Source organism: Balaenoptera ricei, chromosome 8 (assembly GCF_028023285.1).
Source record: "Balaenoptera ricei isolate mBalRic1 chromosome 8, mBalRic1.hap2, whole genome shotgun sequence".
Taxonomy (NCBI): domain Eukaryota; kingdom Metazoa; phylum Chordata; class Mammalia; order Artiodactyla; family Balaenopteridae; genus Balaenoptera; species Balaenoptera ricei.
In genome coordinates, this window is record NC_082646.1 from 101797778 (window position 1) to 101817250 (window position 19473).

The 19473-nt window shown below is 56.1% G+C and overlaps 1 protein-coding gene across 1 annotated transcript; it reads left to right on the forward strand.

Annotated features, from left to right (window-relative positions):
* Nucleotides 1–202: 202 nt before the first annotated feature.
* On the forward strand, nucleotides 203–15036 carry RTN4RL2 (reticulon 4 receptor like 2). The gene is made up of 3 exons (XM_059929704.1): nucleotides 203–233; nucleotides 6006–6487; nucleotides 13694–15036. The coding sequence occupies exons 1-3, from the start codon at nucleotides 203–205 to the stop codon at nucleotides 14441–14443; spliced, it is 1263 nt and encodes a 420-aa protein (XP_059785687.1). The 3' UTR covers nucleotides 14444–15036.
* The last annotated feature ends 4437 nt before the right edge of the window (nucleotides 15037–19473 follow it).

Here is a 19473-nt window from a genome sequence, read left to right on the forward strand (position 1 = left end):
CGTCCCGTCGGGGCCGATGGCTCCTCCCGAGGTTCGCAGCCCGGGGGGCGCAGGGTAGAGCGCCGCGGCCCGGCCACACAGCCCGGGGACTCCCGGGCCCTCCCGGAGCCCCGCGGAGTCCCCGCCGTCCGTCTGGCCGGCTCAGGGAGCGAGTGGGAGCGCCCTCCCCCCCGCCGCCCCCTCCCCCGAGCGTCGAGACAAGATGCTGCCCGGGCTCAGGAGCCTGCTGCAAGGTAGGGACCCCAGCCTGCGGGAGGGCAGAGAGCATCCTGTGGAGGCAAGCGGGGCGCCCCCTCCGCCAGGGCGCGAGGGTGGGGCAGCGGTGGGGGTGGGGGTAGCCTGGGAGGAAAAACGCTTAGCCCCGGGCCCCGCCCCCGCCCCCAGAGCTGCCGGCAGGAGCCGCGGACCCGACTCGGAGCCAGCTGGGCTGTGCGGGGAGCTCGTGACCGAGGGGGGATGCAGGGGGCAGGCGGACCGGCCCCGGGGGGTGGGGAGGGAGGCTCAGGTTCTGCTGTCCCGGCTCCACCTGCTCTGGGGGACGCTGAGGACTCGGGCCGGCTGGGGAAGCGCCGACTCAGCAACTTCTCGTGCCCCGTGCCTCAGCACTTTCCAGTCACCAGGGAGGACGAGGGATGAGGGTAGGGGGCTGTCCGGGAGGATGGGGGAGCAGAGGGAGATCCAAATGGCCCTCCCCGGTAGAACAGATGGAGGGCGCTAGAAAAGGGATAGTTCCACGAACTGAGTGACAGACAGACAAGGGTGTGGGCCAGAGATTGGGGGTGGGGTGGGGAAGGGGTAAGAAGGAAGGGGATAGGAAGGGGCCAAAGATGGAGAGAGTGGTCAGGGGAGGGAGATAGGAGGAGGAATAAAGGTTAGACGGGAAACGCTGGGAGGGAAGTGAGACCCTGGTGAGGACAGAGGAAGAGGGAAAGAGAGGGGAGACCAGATTAGGGGAGGGATGGGGAGAAGACTAGGGCCAGGGACCCAGAACCTGGTGGTGGGAGAAATAGGAAAGAGAATGAGGTCTGGGACCCTAGGGATGGGGAAGGAACGGGGAGTGAGAAGATCAGAAAGCCAGAAACCAGAGGAGGATGGGGATGGTGGACAGAGATGGGGTGTCAGGAACAGGGGAAGAGGATTGGGACGAGCTCTAGGGCTGGGGATGGGAAACCAGAGACAGGAGAGGGGCTGGGGTTGATCAGGATGGGGATGGGGGCTGGAAAGGGAGGAAAGGACGAAGGAAGAGAAAGGGGAGAGAGAGAGAGACCAGGGGGGGCGGCCTAGGGATGAGACAAAGAGACTTCTGGTAACCACTTCCACGTGGGAAGCCCTCCATTTCCAAAGCGCCTGCCTGTCACTTCCCTTCTCTCAGGGAGTGGCCAGTGGGCCAGACCCTGGGCTCTGAGCTCAGGGCCTTGGGGGCGGCTGTGAGGGGGAGAGGAGGAAGACATTCAAGCGGAGTGGCAGCCTCCGAGGGTGGGCACCCCGGCTGGCTCAGTGCTGCCATTTATATCTCCGGGCCCCGTCGTGGGATCCTGCCGCCGCCGCCACGGTGGCTGCTTATTTTGGGGTGTTACATTCTGGCAGAGTGAGAAGCTGTTTGCAGCAGCTCTAAACCTCCATCACCCGCGTCAGTGCCTCCCCAGGCCCCTGCGTCACTGGCATCATCACCACCTCCGTTCTGTTCCCCGGCTCCCACCTCCTCAAGCCCCTGCCACCTCAGCATCTGCCCGGCAGGCCCAGCCCTTTTGGGTGTGGAGCTGTTGCTTCTTGTCTGGGACCCTGTGCCCCTCCTTCAGAACCAGAGGCCTTGCCTCCCTTTCCAGGGAGCACTTGTCCTGGGGCCACTCTGCCCTGAGGGTTGGCACCCTGTTTCCTGCCTCTACACTGGGTCCATCTGCTTCCTTCTCAAGTTTCTTCTTTCACAGGGATCTCTGGACTTAATGGTGGCTCCCGGGCTGAGAACTTTGTTTGTGAGCCTTGGTGCTCCAGGATGATAGCCCAGAGTCCTTGACAGTGGGCCCTCAGTGAATGGATACTTTTTGGCTCTGGGCACCTCAGTCTTCTGGGATCAATACCATGTTCTGACCTCTCTCCGTTCCCTCCCCTGGTCAGTTCTGGCCACATCTTCTGGACACTGGTCATCTCTTCCTGACTCCCAGGTGGGCCGTCCCCTAGAACAACCACAGCCTGGAGCCCAGGAGGGGAAAGTTGGAGAGAACCTGGGTCCTTTACCTTGCCTTGAGCCTGAATAGCCAAACAGACCCGGTGTCATTGCTGGCCCAGCCCTGTGCACCTGGGTGCAATTTCTGTCCTCCCTTTACCCCGAGCGCAGTCACTCTCACACTCAGGGGTGGTGTCTGTGGACGACGTGGGGTCTCCCAAAGAAAGGTCAGAGAGAGTCCCTCTTGACATGGACTTGTCCAGTCTGGCTTCCACCTTGTACCAGCTGCATGCCCTGAGGCAACTCACTTCCTGTCTGTGAGCCTCCCTCCCCTCATCTGCAAATTGGGAGCCATAATATCGATCTCACCTATGTTACGCTGTATTCTGTGCATAAAGACGTGTACAAATACAGTGGCTGGCACACAGTAGGTGTTTCATAACAGATGTTTCTGCCCATCCTTGCTCTATGCTCCCCTGCAACTCTAGCCATCACCTGCTGACTTGAGAAAAAAAAAAAAAAAGAGGATGGATGGAATGAGCAGAGAGGGTGGGGAGGCTGTTAGAATAGGCCCAGATAGTAGTGGGGGCATAAAATGAAGCCTTCGAGAAAGATAACCGAAGGTGGATTGACAGAGGTTCGGTCAGGCCTGGGCTGCTCCCTCAGAAGTGAGCTCTTCCCCTCTCCCGTCCTCAGTGGTGTGGCCTGTGAAATAAGGGGTTTGCTCTTGATGGCCGATGAGGTGTCCCCCACCTTCCTGCTCTGACGCTCTGTGCATCTTGCCCCCGTCTTTGCCAGGGATTCACAAAATGGGGCCGGGAGTGGAACTGTGGTCCTCGGGGAGAGAGGGAAGACCCAGGCCTGGAGGGAAGGAGTGATGGTGAAGAGCCGGGAGAAGCAGGGGGTGGGGAGGCGATGGTGGTGGGAAGGAAAAGGGCACACGCTGGGCAGGGGCTGAGGGCGGAGGAGGGAGAGAGAGGCACAGCTCACCAGGCCCTGCTGCCTCTGTCCAGGAGCACTCCAGCCAGGCCTGGGGGCAGAGCAATCTAGAGCCCCACCTGCCCCTCCTCCTCGCTTCCAGTGAGAGCCGCAGCCTGAATTATGGATGAGGCTCCTTGGGTTACAGCTGCTTTGCACGGCAGCAGCAACGAGGACCAGAAATGGCAACAGAGTCACTGTTACGCAGCAGCTGTCACGGAGGGGCCCCCTGCTCAGGGTCCCCCCTCAAAGAGCCCGCAGGGAGCACCATCTTGGCCTTGGGGAGGTGGGCCATGATGGGGGGAGATATGGGGGCAAGAGGGAGGGGATGTAGGGAAATAAGAGAGAAGCCCCCTAATGAGGGCAAGCAGGGGGCCAGGGAATTGTGGGCTAGAGGAATGCCAGCCCCTGCTGAGCTCGGCCTCCAGGCTGGAAGAGACCCTGGTGCCAGGGGACTGGCTCCGGACTCTGGAGCACTCTGGGATCACGTGTCCTTCCCTCTCCCTCTCCTGGGTTAACAGTTGGCCCTAGAGGCTGAGGAAAGAGCTCCATAATCCTTGGAGGGCTGGCGGCCTTCTGAATGAACACCCTGTGAGCTTGTGGATAAGGGGTGGGATTAAGGGATCAGAGAGGGATTTGGCTTTCTCTGGTGTCAAGTCCTTGGGGAAACGAGCTCAGAGGGTGACTCCACCAGGAAGGGAAGTGCTCTGGCCGGTCATCAGAAGGCTCCTTTCTAGTCCTTGCCCTGCCAATCACGTTGCTGTGTGACCTTGGGCAAGTCACTTTCCCTCTCTGAGGCCCAGCCATCACCTCAGTAGAACCAGAGCTTGAACCAGATGAACCTGGAGGATTTTCCACCTCCAAGATCTCCTGTTCTAAGCCTCAAACCTCAGCCCTCCTGAAACCCACCCAGGGCTCCCTACCGGGCCCCCGCACCCCACCCCTGCCTGGTTGGGTTGAGGGGTGAGAGACATGCTCTTTCACCCAATGTGGCTCTGAAAAACTCGGGAGGAGAAAGTAATCGTGAAACGCCGCACGGGGGAGGGGTGAGAAGGGCCGAGAAACGCGGAGGTGGTGTGAACGAAGGGAACAGCAGCCGCTGTGTCACCGAGTATTACATCACACCCAGCCTACACACGCACGGGGCCCGGCACTCACACACACGCGGAGGACCACCGGCACATGCTTGCGCGCAGCGGTGCGGGGAGGGGCCAGGACGCTCGCCGTGGGCCGGGTGGCAGTGGCGCCGGGGTCCCCCACCCTGCGCCTTTGCGCTCCTCCACGGGAGGAGGCACAGCCCAGCTTCCGTGATGTCCGCGCCACACGCGGGGCCTGTCGTTGTCATGTGCCCACCCCGGGTTCCGCAGCACTTCACGTAGAGGGCACCCGGCTCCCACGCGCATTCACACACAGCAACCTCTGACGCCAGGCCACAGTGAAAGGCACGGACCCCTCAGGCTCTACCCTGAGGACCCAGGATCTCAGGTCCTTGGGTCCAAGAGCAAAGGTCTTCCTCTGCCTTCGCAGGCGGTAGCACACTGTTTGGAGCTACCATGTCATTCTCTGGGCACTCATTCCATGTGTGCCCAGAGAATGACTGCCTGGCTTTTGGAGTGCAAAACCTGCCAGATGAAAATCCCGAGACTCATCCGGAAGTCATGATAAAGGGTAGAGGTCAAGCCAGTTCCAGCCCAGAACTTGCATCAGCTGCCGTGAGGGTCAGAAGGCCAGGGGACAGGGATGGATGAGGGGCCCCAGAGCCCCTGCTATAGCTCAGGGATACGGAGGCATCGACACGACTCTTTAGCCCCCAGGCCCTTGGGTCTCCCTGGGCCTGCCTCTCCATCTGTATCATAAGAAGGCTGGATCATAGCAAACCTTCAAAAGTTACTTTGAAAAAAAATTATTGTTATTTTTTGGCCGCACCAAGTGGGATCAAAGTTCCCCAGGGATCGAACCAGTGCCCCCTGCAGTGGAAGCGCAGAGTCTTAACCACTGGACCGCCAAGGAAGTCCTGAAAAAGAATTTTTAAGTGACTTTGAATGAGAAGAGCCTGGGGTGTAAAATGCAGATTCCTGGGCTATTCCCCCAGGGATGCTGATTCTGCACAGGCAGGGCCCAGGAAGCAGCATTCTTTCCAGGACCCTCTGATGATTCTGTTGCAGGTGGCTGGAGACCCCCTGTCCCTTGGTCCCTAAGATCCCTTCCAGTGTGGAGAGATGAGGGAGGAGGGCTGTGGTCACCAGTGGGCCAGCAAGACCAGACCCCAGAGGCAGCCAGAGGGCCATTTTACATGGGCCTTAGTTTCACAGAGGGTCTCAATTTAGTTCCACCTGTTCTCAAATGGAGTCAGTTTTGCTCCCCAGGTGGTATGTGGCGACGTCTGGAAACATTTCGGTTATCATCGGTTATCATAACGGCAGGGGGAGGGGTGTTACACATCTAATGGGTAGAGGACAGGGGTGAGGCCAAACGCCCTGTACAGGACATCGTCGTATAGGACCGCCTCCAGCAAAGCACTGTCCAGCCCAAGTCTCAAGACCAAAGTCATGGTCAAACCTACCAGAGTGAAAACAGGAATGAAAGCAGACGATCACTCATCAAACAACTTTCAACCTATCACAGTGCTTCCTACAATGTCCTCTTGGCATTTCTTTATTCTCTAATATACCAGGAGCCTCCCAAAGCGGAAGTGGCCAGGGCCTCTCGCGACTCTGAGGCTGCACCCAGAACCCCCGACCCAGGCTAGAAACGCAAGGCTCTCTGCAAGGGTCGCGTTAGGGGGTGGGTGGGCCGGGCCCCTGGCTGGCACTCCCACGCTCACAGCCCGCCCAGAGAGCTCTCCCCCGCGCCCTCCCCGCAGGTCCCGCCCCGGCCTGCCTCCTGCTGATGCTCCTGGCCCTGCCCCCAGCCGCCCCCAGCTGCCCCATGCTCTGTACCTGCTACTCGTCCCCGCCCACCGTGAGCTGCCAGGCCAACAACTTCTCGTCGGTGCCGCTGTCCCTGCCGCCCAGCACGCAGCGCCTCTTCCTGCAGAACAACCTCATCCGCACGCTGCGGCCCGGCACCTTCGGGCCTAACCTGCTCACTCTGTGGCTCTTCTCCAACAACCTCTCCGCCATCTATCCGGGCACCTTCCGCCACCTGCAGGCGCTCGAGGAGCTGGACCTCGGCGACAACCGGCACCTGCGCTCTCTGGAGCCCGACACCTTCCAGGGCCTGGAGCGGCTGCAGTCGCTGCATCTGTACCGCTGTCAGCTCAGCACCCTGCCGGGCAACATCTTCCACGGCCTGGTCAGCCTGCAGTACCTCTACCTCCAGGAAAACAGCCTGCTCCACCTACAGGTGAGCCGGCCCCAGCCCGGCGCGCGCGCGCGCGCGCACACATAGTCCTCTTCTGCTCCCCTCTCTCCCCGGGGCCTCTCGACCCCTCTGTCCCTGCTCACCCTTCCCGACTCTGTCTCAGCACCTCTCTATTTCTCTGTCCCTTTTCTAGGTTTCTGTCCCTCCCACTTCCTCCAGGGGCTTTTCTTTATTTTGTCTCCTCCGTCCATCTTTCTCTGTCACTAACACCCCACCCCCCATCTGACTGCGTCTGCCTCTGTCTCTCCCTTTCTGTCCCTCTCTGTCTCGCTCACTAACTTGCCTCCCCCATCTGTCTCCCTCTGCCTCTTCTGTCTGCCTCCCTTCACACGCCCACTCCACACACACACCCCCATGTCTGTCTGGGTGTATGTGTGTGTCTCTTTCTGTGATCTCTCCTTTCCCCCTTGTTTGCCTTCAGGGGACTCTGCCTTTCCCCAGGCACCCCAGCCCAAAGGGCTTCGTGGTGGCTTCTCTCACCCACCCCCATGCCCTCTCGCAATATGGGGAGGTGGGCAAGAGGGCAGAGCCACTGCAACTGGTATCCCATAGAAGGTTCCACCTCACTGGATCGTGAGACAAGGGAGAACCCTACCCTTTCTAGATTCCGTCCCCCAAACCTATCCCCCAAATCTGTTGTCTCAGTGCAACCGGTGAAGGAAAAAAAGCGTAACGAGCTGTTAAGCAGCTGGAAAATGGATGCTCTGAAAACGGAAGGAATAACAGTAATTGCTATTTATTGTTATTATTATTGATCTAAACATTGTTTATTGTTGTCGTTATGCTGACTGTTTGACAGTCAAATCCTCCCATTCTATTTCCCCAGGAAGCAATAACACACCCTCCAAGCCACTCTGGGAGAAAATTCTCCCTCAGCTACACAACCTCTGGATATCCAAACTCTCCCCTCTCCCTACACCAACCTGGAAGGCACTTCCTCCTCCCCATCCCAGGTTGAGGCCTAACTGGTGGATTTGATGCTGATAATTATAACAACAGCAATAGCAATAATAATTTAACATTTATTGAGCACCCAGAATGTGCTTGGTGCTGAGAAAAGGGCAGCGAACAAAACAGATGAAACTCCTGCCTTCGCAGAGAGCATTCTAGTGGCGGGGAGAGACAAGAAGTAAAATGTACAGTATGTTGGGAAAATATGTTGTGTGTTATTATTATTGCATAAGTAATGATAATAATAGCCCACTAGCACTTAGCAGGCACACTGTGCATCAGGCGCTGTGCTAAGGACTTTATACGGGTATCAACTCTGCCATTTACAGGTGTGTGGCATTTTTTAACCTCCCTGAGCCTCAGTTTTTCCATCTGTAAAATGGGAGTAGCCATAGCACCCATCTTCTAGGGATTTTATAAGTGTTAAGTGCATGAATAATTTGTAAAGCACTTGGAACAGCGTTTGGCATACAGTGGGCACGCTATAAATGCTTGTTAAGATACTATTTTAAAAAGAGAAACAAGCCTCATTTAACACTGGTCTCAGTGAAATGGCCCATCTTGGACCCTATCCGGAAGATATGGGTCAACTTCCAGGATTATACTGAGACCATGGGTGGGTCCCAGAACACTCCCTCCTTTTTCTTCTTCCTAACTTTGCACCTCATGGTTTCCAAAGTGCACTCAGTCACCTCATCTCATTTCTACAGCCCTGTCGGGAGACTGTTTATACTCCCTTACAGATGAGGAAGCTGAGACCAAGGGTCCCAAAGTCTCTTAAATCATTGTCCATGTGCCTGGGGGCTTAACGTGTTCTCAGTATCACGTCAAACCTCACAACAGGCTGGCAGTAGGGACGGTTAGGGGCAGTAGGGACAAAAAATGAAGTTTCTGAGGCCACACAACCAGGAAGAGCTGGTGGCACTTGAGCCTTCATAGTCTGATGACACTTCAGGCCATTTTTATCATTCAGAACTCTCCACTGGGCGCTGACCAGGTGCAGGGGGAATGGTACTCAGAAGGACAGCAGAGCAGGCTTATTTTTGAAAGCACATGCTTTGTTTTGTTTTGGTTTTGGCTGCACTGCGCAGCATGTGGGATCTTAGTTCCCTGACCGGGGATCAAATGCACGCCCCCTGCAGTGGAGCTCTGAGTCTTAACCTCTGCACCACCAGGGAGGTCCCTGAAAGCACATGCTTTGGAGTCTGCCAGACCTAAGTTCACATCCTGGCTCCTATACGACGTTGGACAAATTACTCATTACAAATTACTCTCTCCATTGCCATTTCCTCATCTGTAAAATGGCAATCATGATAGTAATTAACAATAATACTTACCTAAGAAGTTTTGTAAGGATTAAAATTTCGCACAGGGCCACATCAATATATGGGTGCTGTCATTATCATTATTGTTAATTATTACTAGTAGTGCAACAACCGCTACTACTGAGATCCTGACCTCCTTATCAACATATATTAGTTGTGCAGATTAGGAATCTGGAGTCAGCAGGCCTGAGTTTGAATCCCTGCTCTGCTATTTTCTGACTTATTTAACTTTAGACAAGTTGCTGCCCCCTCTGAACCTCAGTTTTCTTATCTTTAAGATGGGAATAATAAAAATAATACCTTCCATAAAGAATGGCTGTAAAGAGTAAATGAGTTCATAAATATAAAGCACATAGTTAAGTGCTGAATAAATTTTGTCGTCATGACCTGATCCTCCATCACAAATGGCAGCCAGGGCCTGGGGTCAGGGAAGACCTGGGCAAGGGAGACCTTGAGTGGACACTGGGGTCTTCTGAAATGGGAAGTGTTCTGCACACACCTGGCATGAATGGTAGGGGGCATCATGGGAAGGAAACATCTTCACACCTGGCCCTATATAGAAGAGAAAGAAAGAGACAGCCTCTGCCTGTGAACTGCCTGGAGAAACTAGGCTGGGAGATGCCACAGGCAGGCGAGGAAGCATGCAGGCTGGGCTGAGATCTGCAGAGTGCAGGTGTGACCCAAGATGGCACCGGGCCTGCCCCGAGAGGGGAGATCTGGAGGAGGCAAGAGGACCACAGCTTTTCAGGATGAGGAAGGTGGAAATGGGAATGGGGTAGAGTGGAGGTTCTCACAGACTGTCTGCTGTAGGCCAGGCACTGTGCCAGGTGCGTTCATCACAGATACTTACTGAGCATCTACTATATGCCAGGCAGTGTTCTGGGTGCCAGGGATTCAGAAGTGAACAAAAACAGTGTCCCTGCTCTCCTGGAGCATATTTCCTACTGGAGTGGAACCAGATGATAGAGGCACCTGTCTCTCTTTTAACTGTTAGAGCAGCCTGCATGGCGTAAAAGAGCAGTCTTTATGTTCAGGCAGATCTGATTTGCTCTGTGGCTTTGGGCAAGTTACTTAACCACTCTGAGCCTCAGTGGACCCATCTGTGAAATGGAGAAAATGACCTGTAACTCAGGGGCTCGTTGTGAGGATTAAAGGAGATGCTACTCGAAAGGGGTTTAGTGCGTCCAGTCCAGAGTAAGCATCGTTTCCCCCATTCAGTGGCTGAGGACCCTGAGGCTCGGAGAAGTTAAGTCACCCATCCAAGGTCACCCAGCTTGTAAAGGGCACAGCCTAGAATTAGCCCAGGTCTGTCTGGCTCCGAAGTGCAACTGTTCAGAGCTCTGTCTCCAGAGTTCACGTCTGCCTTCCACTACATATTGGCTCTTGAACTCTAGGCCAGTCACTTGCCTTCTCTGAGCCTCCCTCTCCTAATCTCTGAAAGGGGGAGAATAATACTATCTGCTTCACAGGACTTCCCTGGCGGTCCAGTGGTTAAGACTCCACGCTCCCAATGCAGGGGACATGGGTTCGATCCCTGGTCAGGGACTAAGATCCCACATGCCACATGGCGCAGCCAAAAAAAAAAAAATTATCTGCTTCATGGGGCTCTGATGATTCGGTTACTACATGGGATCTGTGTAGCACAGAGCCTGGCACACGGTAAGTGCTCGGTTAGTCAGCTGCTGACGCAAACAATGGCGATGATACCCAGCGTAGATCAGTGAGCACTGTGAGTAGGGGTGCCTGGCACGGAGCAGACACTCCTCAATACAGCTTTCTTGAATGAACGAGGTACATTCCGGGACTCACTTGCTCATTAATATCAGATGAGGATGGATCTTAATGATCAACGATCTCAAGTCCCTTGTTTCACAGATGGAAAAAAAACCTGAGGCTCAGAGAGGTGCCCGGAGCTGCCCAAGGTCACACAGCCCAGCAGCTGATTTGATCGGTGCCAGAGACTGGAGCTGGGAGGTTGGAGGGAGGCAAGGTTAAGAACAGGATGCTGTCCAGGGAAGGGGGCAGGGGTGCTGCGTTGAGGTTCCAAATGGATTCAGAGAGCTGTGAACCGGCCACGGGGAGGTGAGGGAAATGTGGTTTTCAAAATGGAAGAGGATGACTTTAACAGACACTCTCTGCCCAGAGGGAGGGCGTGATAGGGAGCGTGGTGGGGGAGGGGGAGGGCTGTGAAGGTCAAGAGCTTATTAATGCACAGAGAACCATTTTAGAGGAAGGACCGGATCTGAGAGCTGCAGCCTAGGAAGTGACAAGAGGATCTGGCAACAGCTTGGATGGGGGTTGGGGGAATGGACCCCCAGGCTGAGGCTCAGAGCAGGAGGGGCAGGACTTCTGCCAGGGGAGGGAGAAGGAGATTGGAATCGAGGAATCCTGTAGCCCAAAAACTGGGGCTGTAGGTCAAAGGTGCCTGAATTCCCTAGCATCTCTGAACTTCTGGTCTTCCCTTCCTGACTTCTGGAAGTCCCCAAAGTGCCAATGACCTCTGCTCCCTCTATACCCCACCCCACCCCGTATTTATCCTTTGACCAGGTATCTCTGGGTGTGTCCTACTCTTGCGGACACTCCATTAAAAAGAGAAACCCTAATTAGGTGTTTGAGTGGAAGGGATTCAGCCCACTCCCTGGGGGGGGGGGGCAAGAAGAAAAGGACAAGGACCCAGGCCTCGCTGGGCCAGGCTGAGGCCACGGACGTGCAGGGAGCCCTCCGCTGGAGACCTGAGCTGGGCATGGGGCCGTGGCAGCAGGAGGTGGAGAAAACTGGTGTCACAGGCAGCCGAGAAGGTTGAGGGGGACGGATCTCAATGTGGCCAAGAGGAAGGTTCTTGGCAGGCTCAGTTCCTGTAGCAGAGAGGGCGGAAGCCAGATGGGAGGGGGCGAGAAAATGCAGGAGCACAGGAAGGCGGAGGCTGTGAGTGTGGGCTGGGAGTCAACGCCCTCCCCCCACCTGAGAGCCTGAGACCAGGCTCCTGGGTGAGGTGGGGGGATCATCTCCCCAGGCAGGGAAGGGTGGGAGAGGCACCGCCAGGAAACAGGAATCCAGGGTGAGCTGGCTTGAGCACAGAGGATACCCCTGTCCACCAGAACCAGACCCCCTGGGTCTGCTGACCACAATGATGTCCTCCACAAGAGGGGAGGACCTCAGCACTGGGGCTCTGGTCCCCTCTCTGGCAAGCCCTTCATCTCTCTGGGTCTCAGTGCTCTCCTCTGCAAAAAAGTAGGCTAGGCTGGTGCAACCAGAAGCGCTAACTCCCAAATCTGGTTGATCATCACCAATACCTTGGTGAACCGGTTAAAATGCAGCGCCAGCCCCCTGCTCTCTCCCCTCCATGGAGCATACCCACTCCTCCACTCCCCTGAACCACAGTTCAAGGTCCTTCCAGCACTAATATGGTCTGATTCAGAGACTCCCCAGCCTTGGGCAGGTGGGACAGCCCCTCTAAGGGGACAGTGAAGCAGGGCATGGGACAGCAGGCTTCCTTCCCCTCCCCTGCTGCCTCTGTGGGGTGGAGCTGATATGGTCCCCTTAATGTCCCAGCCCAGCAGCAGAACTTTGGGGTCCCAGGAAGCTCCTCTATTAGAGGAAAATGGATGGGACCTAATTCTAACTAAGACACTTATTGTCATAATAATCACCATCTATTGATGGTGGTCTGTGTGCCCACCGGGTACGGCATCCTTACAAGACCTCATCTAACCCTCCCTCAGCCTGCTGAAAGAGGTGTTCTCTGAGTTACACACACTGAGGCTAAATAACTTGCCCAAAGTAACGCAGCTGGGAAGAGGGCAAGCTGGATTTGAGCCGGGACTCTGCTGACCCCTGAGCCTGTGGGCTTCATCACTGGACCGAATCCCAATGTGCCAGGCCCTGTGCCCGACACTTCACCCATCTGATAGGTATGGGGATTGTCTTCTTTTTTTTTTTTTTTTTTTATAAATTTATTTATTTATTTTTTTGGCTGTGTTGGGTCTTCGTTTCTGTGCGAGGGCTTTCTCTAGTTGCGGTGAGCGGGGGCCACTCTTCATCGCGGTGCGCGGGCCTCTCACTATCGGGGCCTCTCTTGTTGGGGAGCACAGGCTCCAGACGCACAGGCTCAGTAGTTGTGGCTCACGGGCCCACTTGCTCCGTGGCATGTGGGATCTTCCCAGACCAGGGCTCGAACCCGTGTCCCCTGCATTGGCAGGCAGATTCTCAACCACTGCGCCACCAGGGAAGCCCGGGGATTGTCTTCTTAAATCCTCAAAACAAACCCAGGGGGAGGTACACTCACCTCCATTTTAAAGATGAGGAAACAGATTGCTGGCTTGGCCAAGTTCACAATAATGGCTAACTCATAGAATGCCCACCACATGTATTAATACACGTTGTTTCATTTAATCTCCACATGTTACAGATGAAGAAACTGAGTCATAAGGATACTGAGTGACTTGCTCGAGTGTCAGTTAATAAGGCCAGGATTTGAAAGTCAGGGAGTCTGGAAGTCTGCATACTTAGCCGAATCAGAGGTTCTCATCCTCCAAGTGCGGTCCTCCCACCAGCGGCATCAGTACCACCTGGGAACGTGTAAAGACGTGCAGAATCTCACCCCCACCCCCGCTCCAAGACCTGCTGAATCAGAAACCCTGCTGGCGGGGCTCAGGGATCTGCAGGGGATTCTGATGCACCCCCAAAGTTTTAAGAACTCTATTGCGTTTCTCACATTAACCTCTAAATAGGTTAGAGGAGGCAGGATTAGAACCCAGGACTCTATGAGTCAGAAGGTCAATCCCCTTCTCTTCTACCACAATGCTCCCCTTCTTTCCCAGATTTCTTCGGTACCTGTCTCAGAACCACTCACCACTCTTCTTCTCTCCCCTTTCCCCCCCCCGCCCCCCCCGCCCCCCTCTCCCCCCGCCAGGATGACCTGTTCGCGGACCTGGCCAACCTGAGCCACCTCTTCCTCCACGGGAACCGCCTGCGGCTGCTCACGGAGCACGTGTTCCGCGGCCTGGGCAGTCTGGACCGGCTGCTGCTGCACGGGAACCGGCTGCAGGGCGTGCACCGCGCGGCCTTCCGCGGCCTCAGCCGCCTCACCATCCTCTACCTGTTCAACAACAGCCTGGCCTCGCTGCCGGGCGAGGCGCTCGCCGACCTGCCGGCGCTGGAGTTCCTGCGGCTCAACGCCAACCCCTGGGCGTGCGACTGCCGCGCGCGGCCGCTCTGGGCCTGGTTCCAGCGCGCGCGCGTGTCCAGCTCCGACGTGACCTGCGCCACCCCCCCGGAGCGCCAGGGCCGCGACCTGCGCGCCCTCCGCGAGGCCGACTTCCAGGCCTGCCCGCCCGCCGTGCCCACGCGGCCCGGCAGCCGCGCCCGCGGCAACAGCTCGTCCAACCACCTGTACGGGGTGGCCGAGGCCGGGGCGCCCCCCGCCGACCCCTCCACCCTCTACCGAGACCTGCCAGCCGAAGACCCGCGGGGGCGCCAGGGCGGGGACGCACCCACCGAGGACGACTACTGGGAGGGCTACGGGGGCGAGGACCAGCGGGGCGAGCAGACGTGCCCCGGCGCTGCCTGCCAGGCGACCCCGGACTCCCGCGGCCCCGCGCTCTCGGCCGGGCTCCGCACCCCTCTGCTTTGCCTCTTGCTCCTGGTCCCCCACCACCTCTGACTGCGGTGCTGAGACTGAAGAGGCCGGTGTGTCTCGCTCCCCCTCGTCCCTCATCCCCCATCCCCAGCTGCGGCTCTGGCCCAGTCCCCGCCCTCTGGCCCTGCGGCCTTGCTGCCTTCTTTCCCCTCCCAGCTCCTCTCTTCCTCTGGGACCAGGCCACCTCTCCCTGCCTCCCAGGCTGCTGGCTTATGGCAGCCCCAGGAGGACACATCTGGTGGCTCAGCCCTGTTCTCCCCAACTCTGGCCATTAACCCGTTCCCATCCCAAGGCTGGGGTGGGCACCCCAGGCAGCCGCTGACCCCTTCTCCCAGTGCCCACAGTGGACTCGGGACGGGCTTTGTCTGCAGAGCGTCTTCCACCAGCAGAGCCTTTGGAAGCTCCCGGGAAGGGAGCCCTGCCCAGGAGCCCTTTGGAGGGATGCTTCAGTCGGGGCCAGGCCAACCCTAGGCCCCTGCTTATCCTAGCACCCCTCAACCTCCCGACGCTGGAGAAATACTTTTCTCCTATGTCTACCTTGGACACTTTTTAGGGTGCCTGGAGAGAACTTTCCTCTCCACCGTGGCCCCTGTGTGGTGAAGATCAACAGAAGTTGTTTGGGAAAAAAAAAAAATTTATTAAAAAATTCTATTATTTTATCTTCTGTAAGATTTGTTGGCTCAGGTCCTCAAAAGTGGGAGGAGGGCTTAGAACCATCAGGCTTTCAGGGCCAGGAGGGTTAGAAAAAGGGGAACCATTTCATGTTATCAAAGTACTTCTTGCTGTTTTCCCATGACAAGAAGCTGAAGCCTCAGGAACAGGGTTGTGACCCTGGAGTCCCAGGCAGGACAGGTGAAATCTGACAGCCAGGAGTGGGCGCTAATGGCACCTCACCTCATTTGTCCAGGAGAAGCAGCTACAGACGACCCTGAGTTGTCTATGCCTGAGGAGCTAAGCCTGGGGAAGGCTCTCTCTGAGGCTCTGTTCCTTCAGGGAGGGAGAGCAGTTCCCTCTTTCCCCTGCAAGGAGGAGTAACATGGACAGCCATGGTCACAGCCAGCCCAAACATGACTTTGGGTAAATCTGAAAAAGGCACCTCTTCCCCAGGGGAACCCAGCTGCATACCACAGCAAACACTAGCAAACAGAGCATAAGGCTGGATTTCAGCTCACACTTGCCCCCTCAGGTGATTGCCCTTGTGCAGTGTACAGCCTGCACAGCTGTACACAGCAACCTTGTAGACAAATGGTCTCTTTCCCTTGGGTCCTGTAAGGTAGAAGTCATCAGGGAGGAATCAGGTCAGAGAAGCAGTTCTCCAAGCAGGTTAGAGGAGAAGTCAAGGGGCTAGGGTGATCAGAGGGACACGAATCCCAAGCTGGGGTGTCTTGCTGGCTTGAGGTGTGATCAGAAGCTTCATCTTTCCAGGGTGTGGAGGAGAGGCTGGGGAAAGGGAAGAGCCCCGGCTAAGAAGGACTTGGTTGAGTCTAATCCAACAGAAGCAATTGAGGAGACATTTGATGGTTTAAATTTAGGGTTAACAAATCTAACTTGGGATCTGGGGATGGAAAGAGAGGGTACCTGGGTGCCAGGGCTCAAGGATGCTGAGATTCTGTGGCCCTGGCCAGACAAGTCAGAAGGATAGTGGGAAGAGGAGGCAGAAACGGGACAGAGTGAACATCTAAGGCCTGAAGCCGGTGGACTTTGGATAAAGATGTGGGGTTGGGGTGGGGGGATAGTGCCCCCCAAGTCTGCGGTCTCATGGGGGCCTGTGTCAGGCTGGCTTTGAGGAGGCTAATGAGGGGGACTAGGGGGCCAGCCAGGCAAGAGCTCTGAAGGAGGGATGGCTGGGGCCTGGGCAGGGGAGGAGGGAAGGAAGATGCTGGTAAATCAGAAGCAGGCAGTCCAGGTCACAGAATTTTCGTTGTGAAATATTCATGGGCCTTTGGTCCAGATGCTATTTCAGAGCAGTGAAAGCAAGAGGAGTGTGTGAGCCTCAGGAAGAAGCCTACAGCAATGCCACTTTCCCCACCCCCGCCCAGACAGACCCACGGACGCCCATCACGTGCACACCCACACTCACACGCTCTCTCACACACACTAACACAGAGCGGAGCTAGAGAGCACGTGCAGGCATGCCGACACCCACGGGTCCCACAAACAGGAGGATGCACCCCCAAACACCGACGTGCGCGTGCAGCTGCTCACATGGGTCCCCGCCCATGAGATGTCACACACACAGACCCCAGCCTCTCCAAACAACCCAGCCTTATAACCCTGAGCCACACGCCCTGAAATAGGAGGGACTTTCAAGGCCATGCAGTCCAACACCCACCGATGCTCCGAGGGGACAACGGAGGCCCAGAGAGGGGAAGTGATGTGTCCAAGATTTCCCAGCCCTGAAAGGAACAGAACTCATTCACCTCCTGCATCCTGAGTGTATACCCACATGCTGAGTTCTCTCTGTCTGCCTGACACCAGTGGGAGTTAACTCCTCCCTTTCTTTAATGTCCTGTCTCTACGCTCTCACCCAGTCCCCCTCGCAGCCCCCATCCAGCCCTTCCTTTCCGTTCCTCCTGCTACCTCCCTGCTTCATCTCCTCATTACCTCATGCCTAGAATATAGAAGAAAATAGCCATAACCTCCTGTCTGGTTTTCCTCCATTCACTCTCTCTCTCCCTCCCACTCAACTGGCCCCTGTTGGCCACATTCATCTGACCAAAATTTGCATTATGTCATTCTGTTACTCGGGAACTTACAATGGCTCCCTATTGCCTACAGGTTAAAGATAAAACACCTTAGCGAAGCATCAAAGATCCTTCAGAGTCTGGTCCCAACTGCCTTTCTAGCTTTTTCTCTCCTGGCCTCCTCCCAAATCTTCACTCCAGCTAGACAGATTGTATCATGCTGGCCATCAGTTACCATGTACTTGAAACCCACAAACCTACTTTGAACCCTCCCCAAAATTCCTCAATCTCCCCCAAACTAGGAGCCCTCTCCCCCTGTCCTCAGATGACAGACTCCAGAGCCCTTCCCCAAGGCCAAAACTGCATCTCCGGGACCTTATCCATGGGGTTCTTTTCCTGTCCTTCAAAGCTTCAGTAGAGGCTCAGGCTAGGGCTCCCTCATAGGAGATAGCTGCCCTCCACTGGCCACCTCGGGTATCACAGCCAGGCTGAGTTACCCTAAACTGAGAGCGAGTATCTGTCTGCCTGGAGAGAGGAACAGAAGGACGCCAGATGACAAGGTTTATAAGCCCTGAAACCACTAAGGTTCTTACACTCAGAGTGGGGGGAGGGTTCTCAGCCCTGCTTTCTCAGCTGCTGGCTCCTGACTTTAGCTCCCTAATCCATGAGAGAACCCCGCTCCTGTGAAATACGGACTCGGGGGCTCCCAGGACACTGCTGAAGGGAAATTTGCCCACCAGGCTCTGAGAGGCCACCAGGCCAGGGACAGTCCAGGTGGCAGACCCAAGGTCCAGCTGGGGTCAGGTTTCTATATGAATTTTTAATGCTTCCAGCCAGACTTGTCAGATGTTCCGAAACCCGAGCATCTCCTTTCATCTCTGTACATGATGCCCTTCCCCACCCCCACTGCCCTGGAGGGTAGGGCAGGGAAGGGAGGCCTGGGTCAGCTACCCAGCAGCCTCTTGAGAAATGATTTGGGGGAAATAGAAGGGTGAATGACCTAGTTATTTTCCCACTTACTGTGTGACCTTGAGCAAGTCACTTAACCTCTCTGAACATCCCTTGTTTTGTTTTGCATGTATAACCTGGGGGCAATAGCGCCTGCCTAAATTGAGTTGTTGTGGGGACTAAGTGCAAGAGCCCGTGGAAAGGTGGCCTATATGTTTGCTGTCACCCTTATCTTTCCTCAAGCCCTGCCTCCCTCCTCCTGTTTTCTTCCAACCCCAGAGGTAGGTGCTTTGCCTCTTTCTTTTGGAGGTGGGCACTTTGGCTCTGCCCTTACTCCCTAAGATCCAAACTGCCTACCCCAAGATTCTTTGGCCTTCTTAGAAACTTCAGATGAGGTGGGGGAAGGGAAGTGAGAGAGGAAGATGGATGGAGCAGCTGAGGCCGACGGGAGGGAAGCAGGCAGCAGAGAGAGGAAGGGTAAGACCCTGCTCAGAGAGAGAACAGCCAGCTGAGACTCACTCTTTCTTTCTTCTCCTTCCTCCCCCCCTTCCTCCCTTCCTTCCCTCCTTCCTGGCACCTTCTCCATCCCCTGGTACTCTCACACCGGAAGCAGAGATGGCCATACTGAGCGGAGGTGAGGTCAGGAGCATGGAGGAGCGGTGGAGGGCTGTTGACGAAGACTTGTCCAGTCTTCCCAGCCCACCAGTTCCCTGCACAGTGTTTCTGAAACTGAAGGTCTTTTATATCTGACTTAGGTGGGAAACTGCTAAGATGCAGATTCCTGAGCCCCTGAACCAGATCTCTAAGGGAGCCCTGGAATCTGCATTTTAACGTGTAGGGGTGGGTTATGACGCTCTCTAAAGGCTGAGAAACGGCTCCTCAAAGGTGGGGTGGTCCTTGGGGGGCAGACGGGAGAAAGCGAAGGAAGAAAAGTTAGATTCCCTCCCCTCCCCCACTCTCTTGGTGGAAGTTACAGACAATACTCTTGCAAGGAGAGGGTGATGCCAGGGATGGGGGAAAAGGATGGAGACAGATGGGGGAGGGGGGATGCAGTGAATGTGACACCCAATGTAAGCAGCCACAAGCGGAAACAGCCACTTGCACGTTGCCCCCACCTTCGTGGCGATCTGAGACCCTGAACTTCTGGTCCCGCGATGTGGAGACTCTGGAAGAGTCCCCTGTGTCTGGGGCGTAGGGTCAGGGAGGAGGCCTCATCTTCAGAGACCAGTGGCCCTCCCCGGAGGGTCCACGCAGCGATAAACGGATACACACCTACCCATCACCCCCCCGGCCGGAGCCCTCCTGCCCTCCCCTCGGGTCCAGCGTCCGTCAGACCTTCTTCTCCCTCCATCGGCCCTCCCCAGCCCGCGTCCCAGCTCATCTGCATAAAGCTCCAATTAACACGTTTTCCCTCAGCTATTT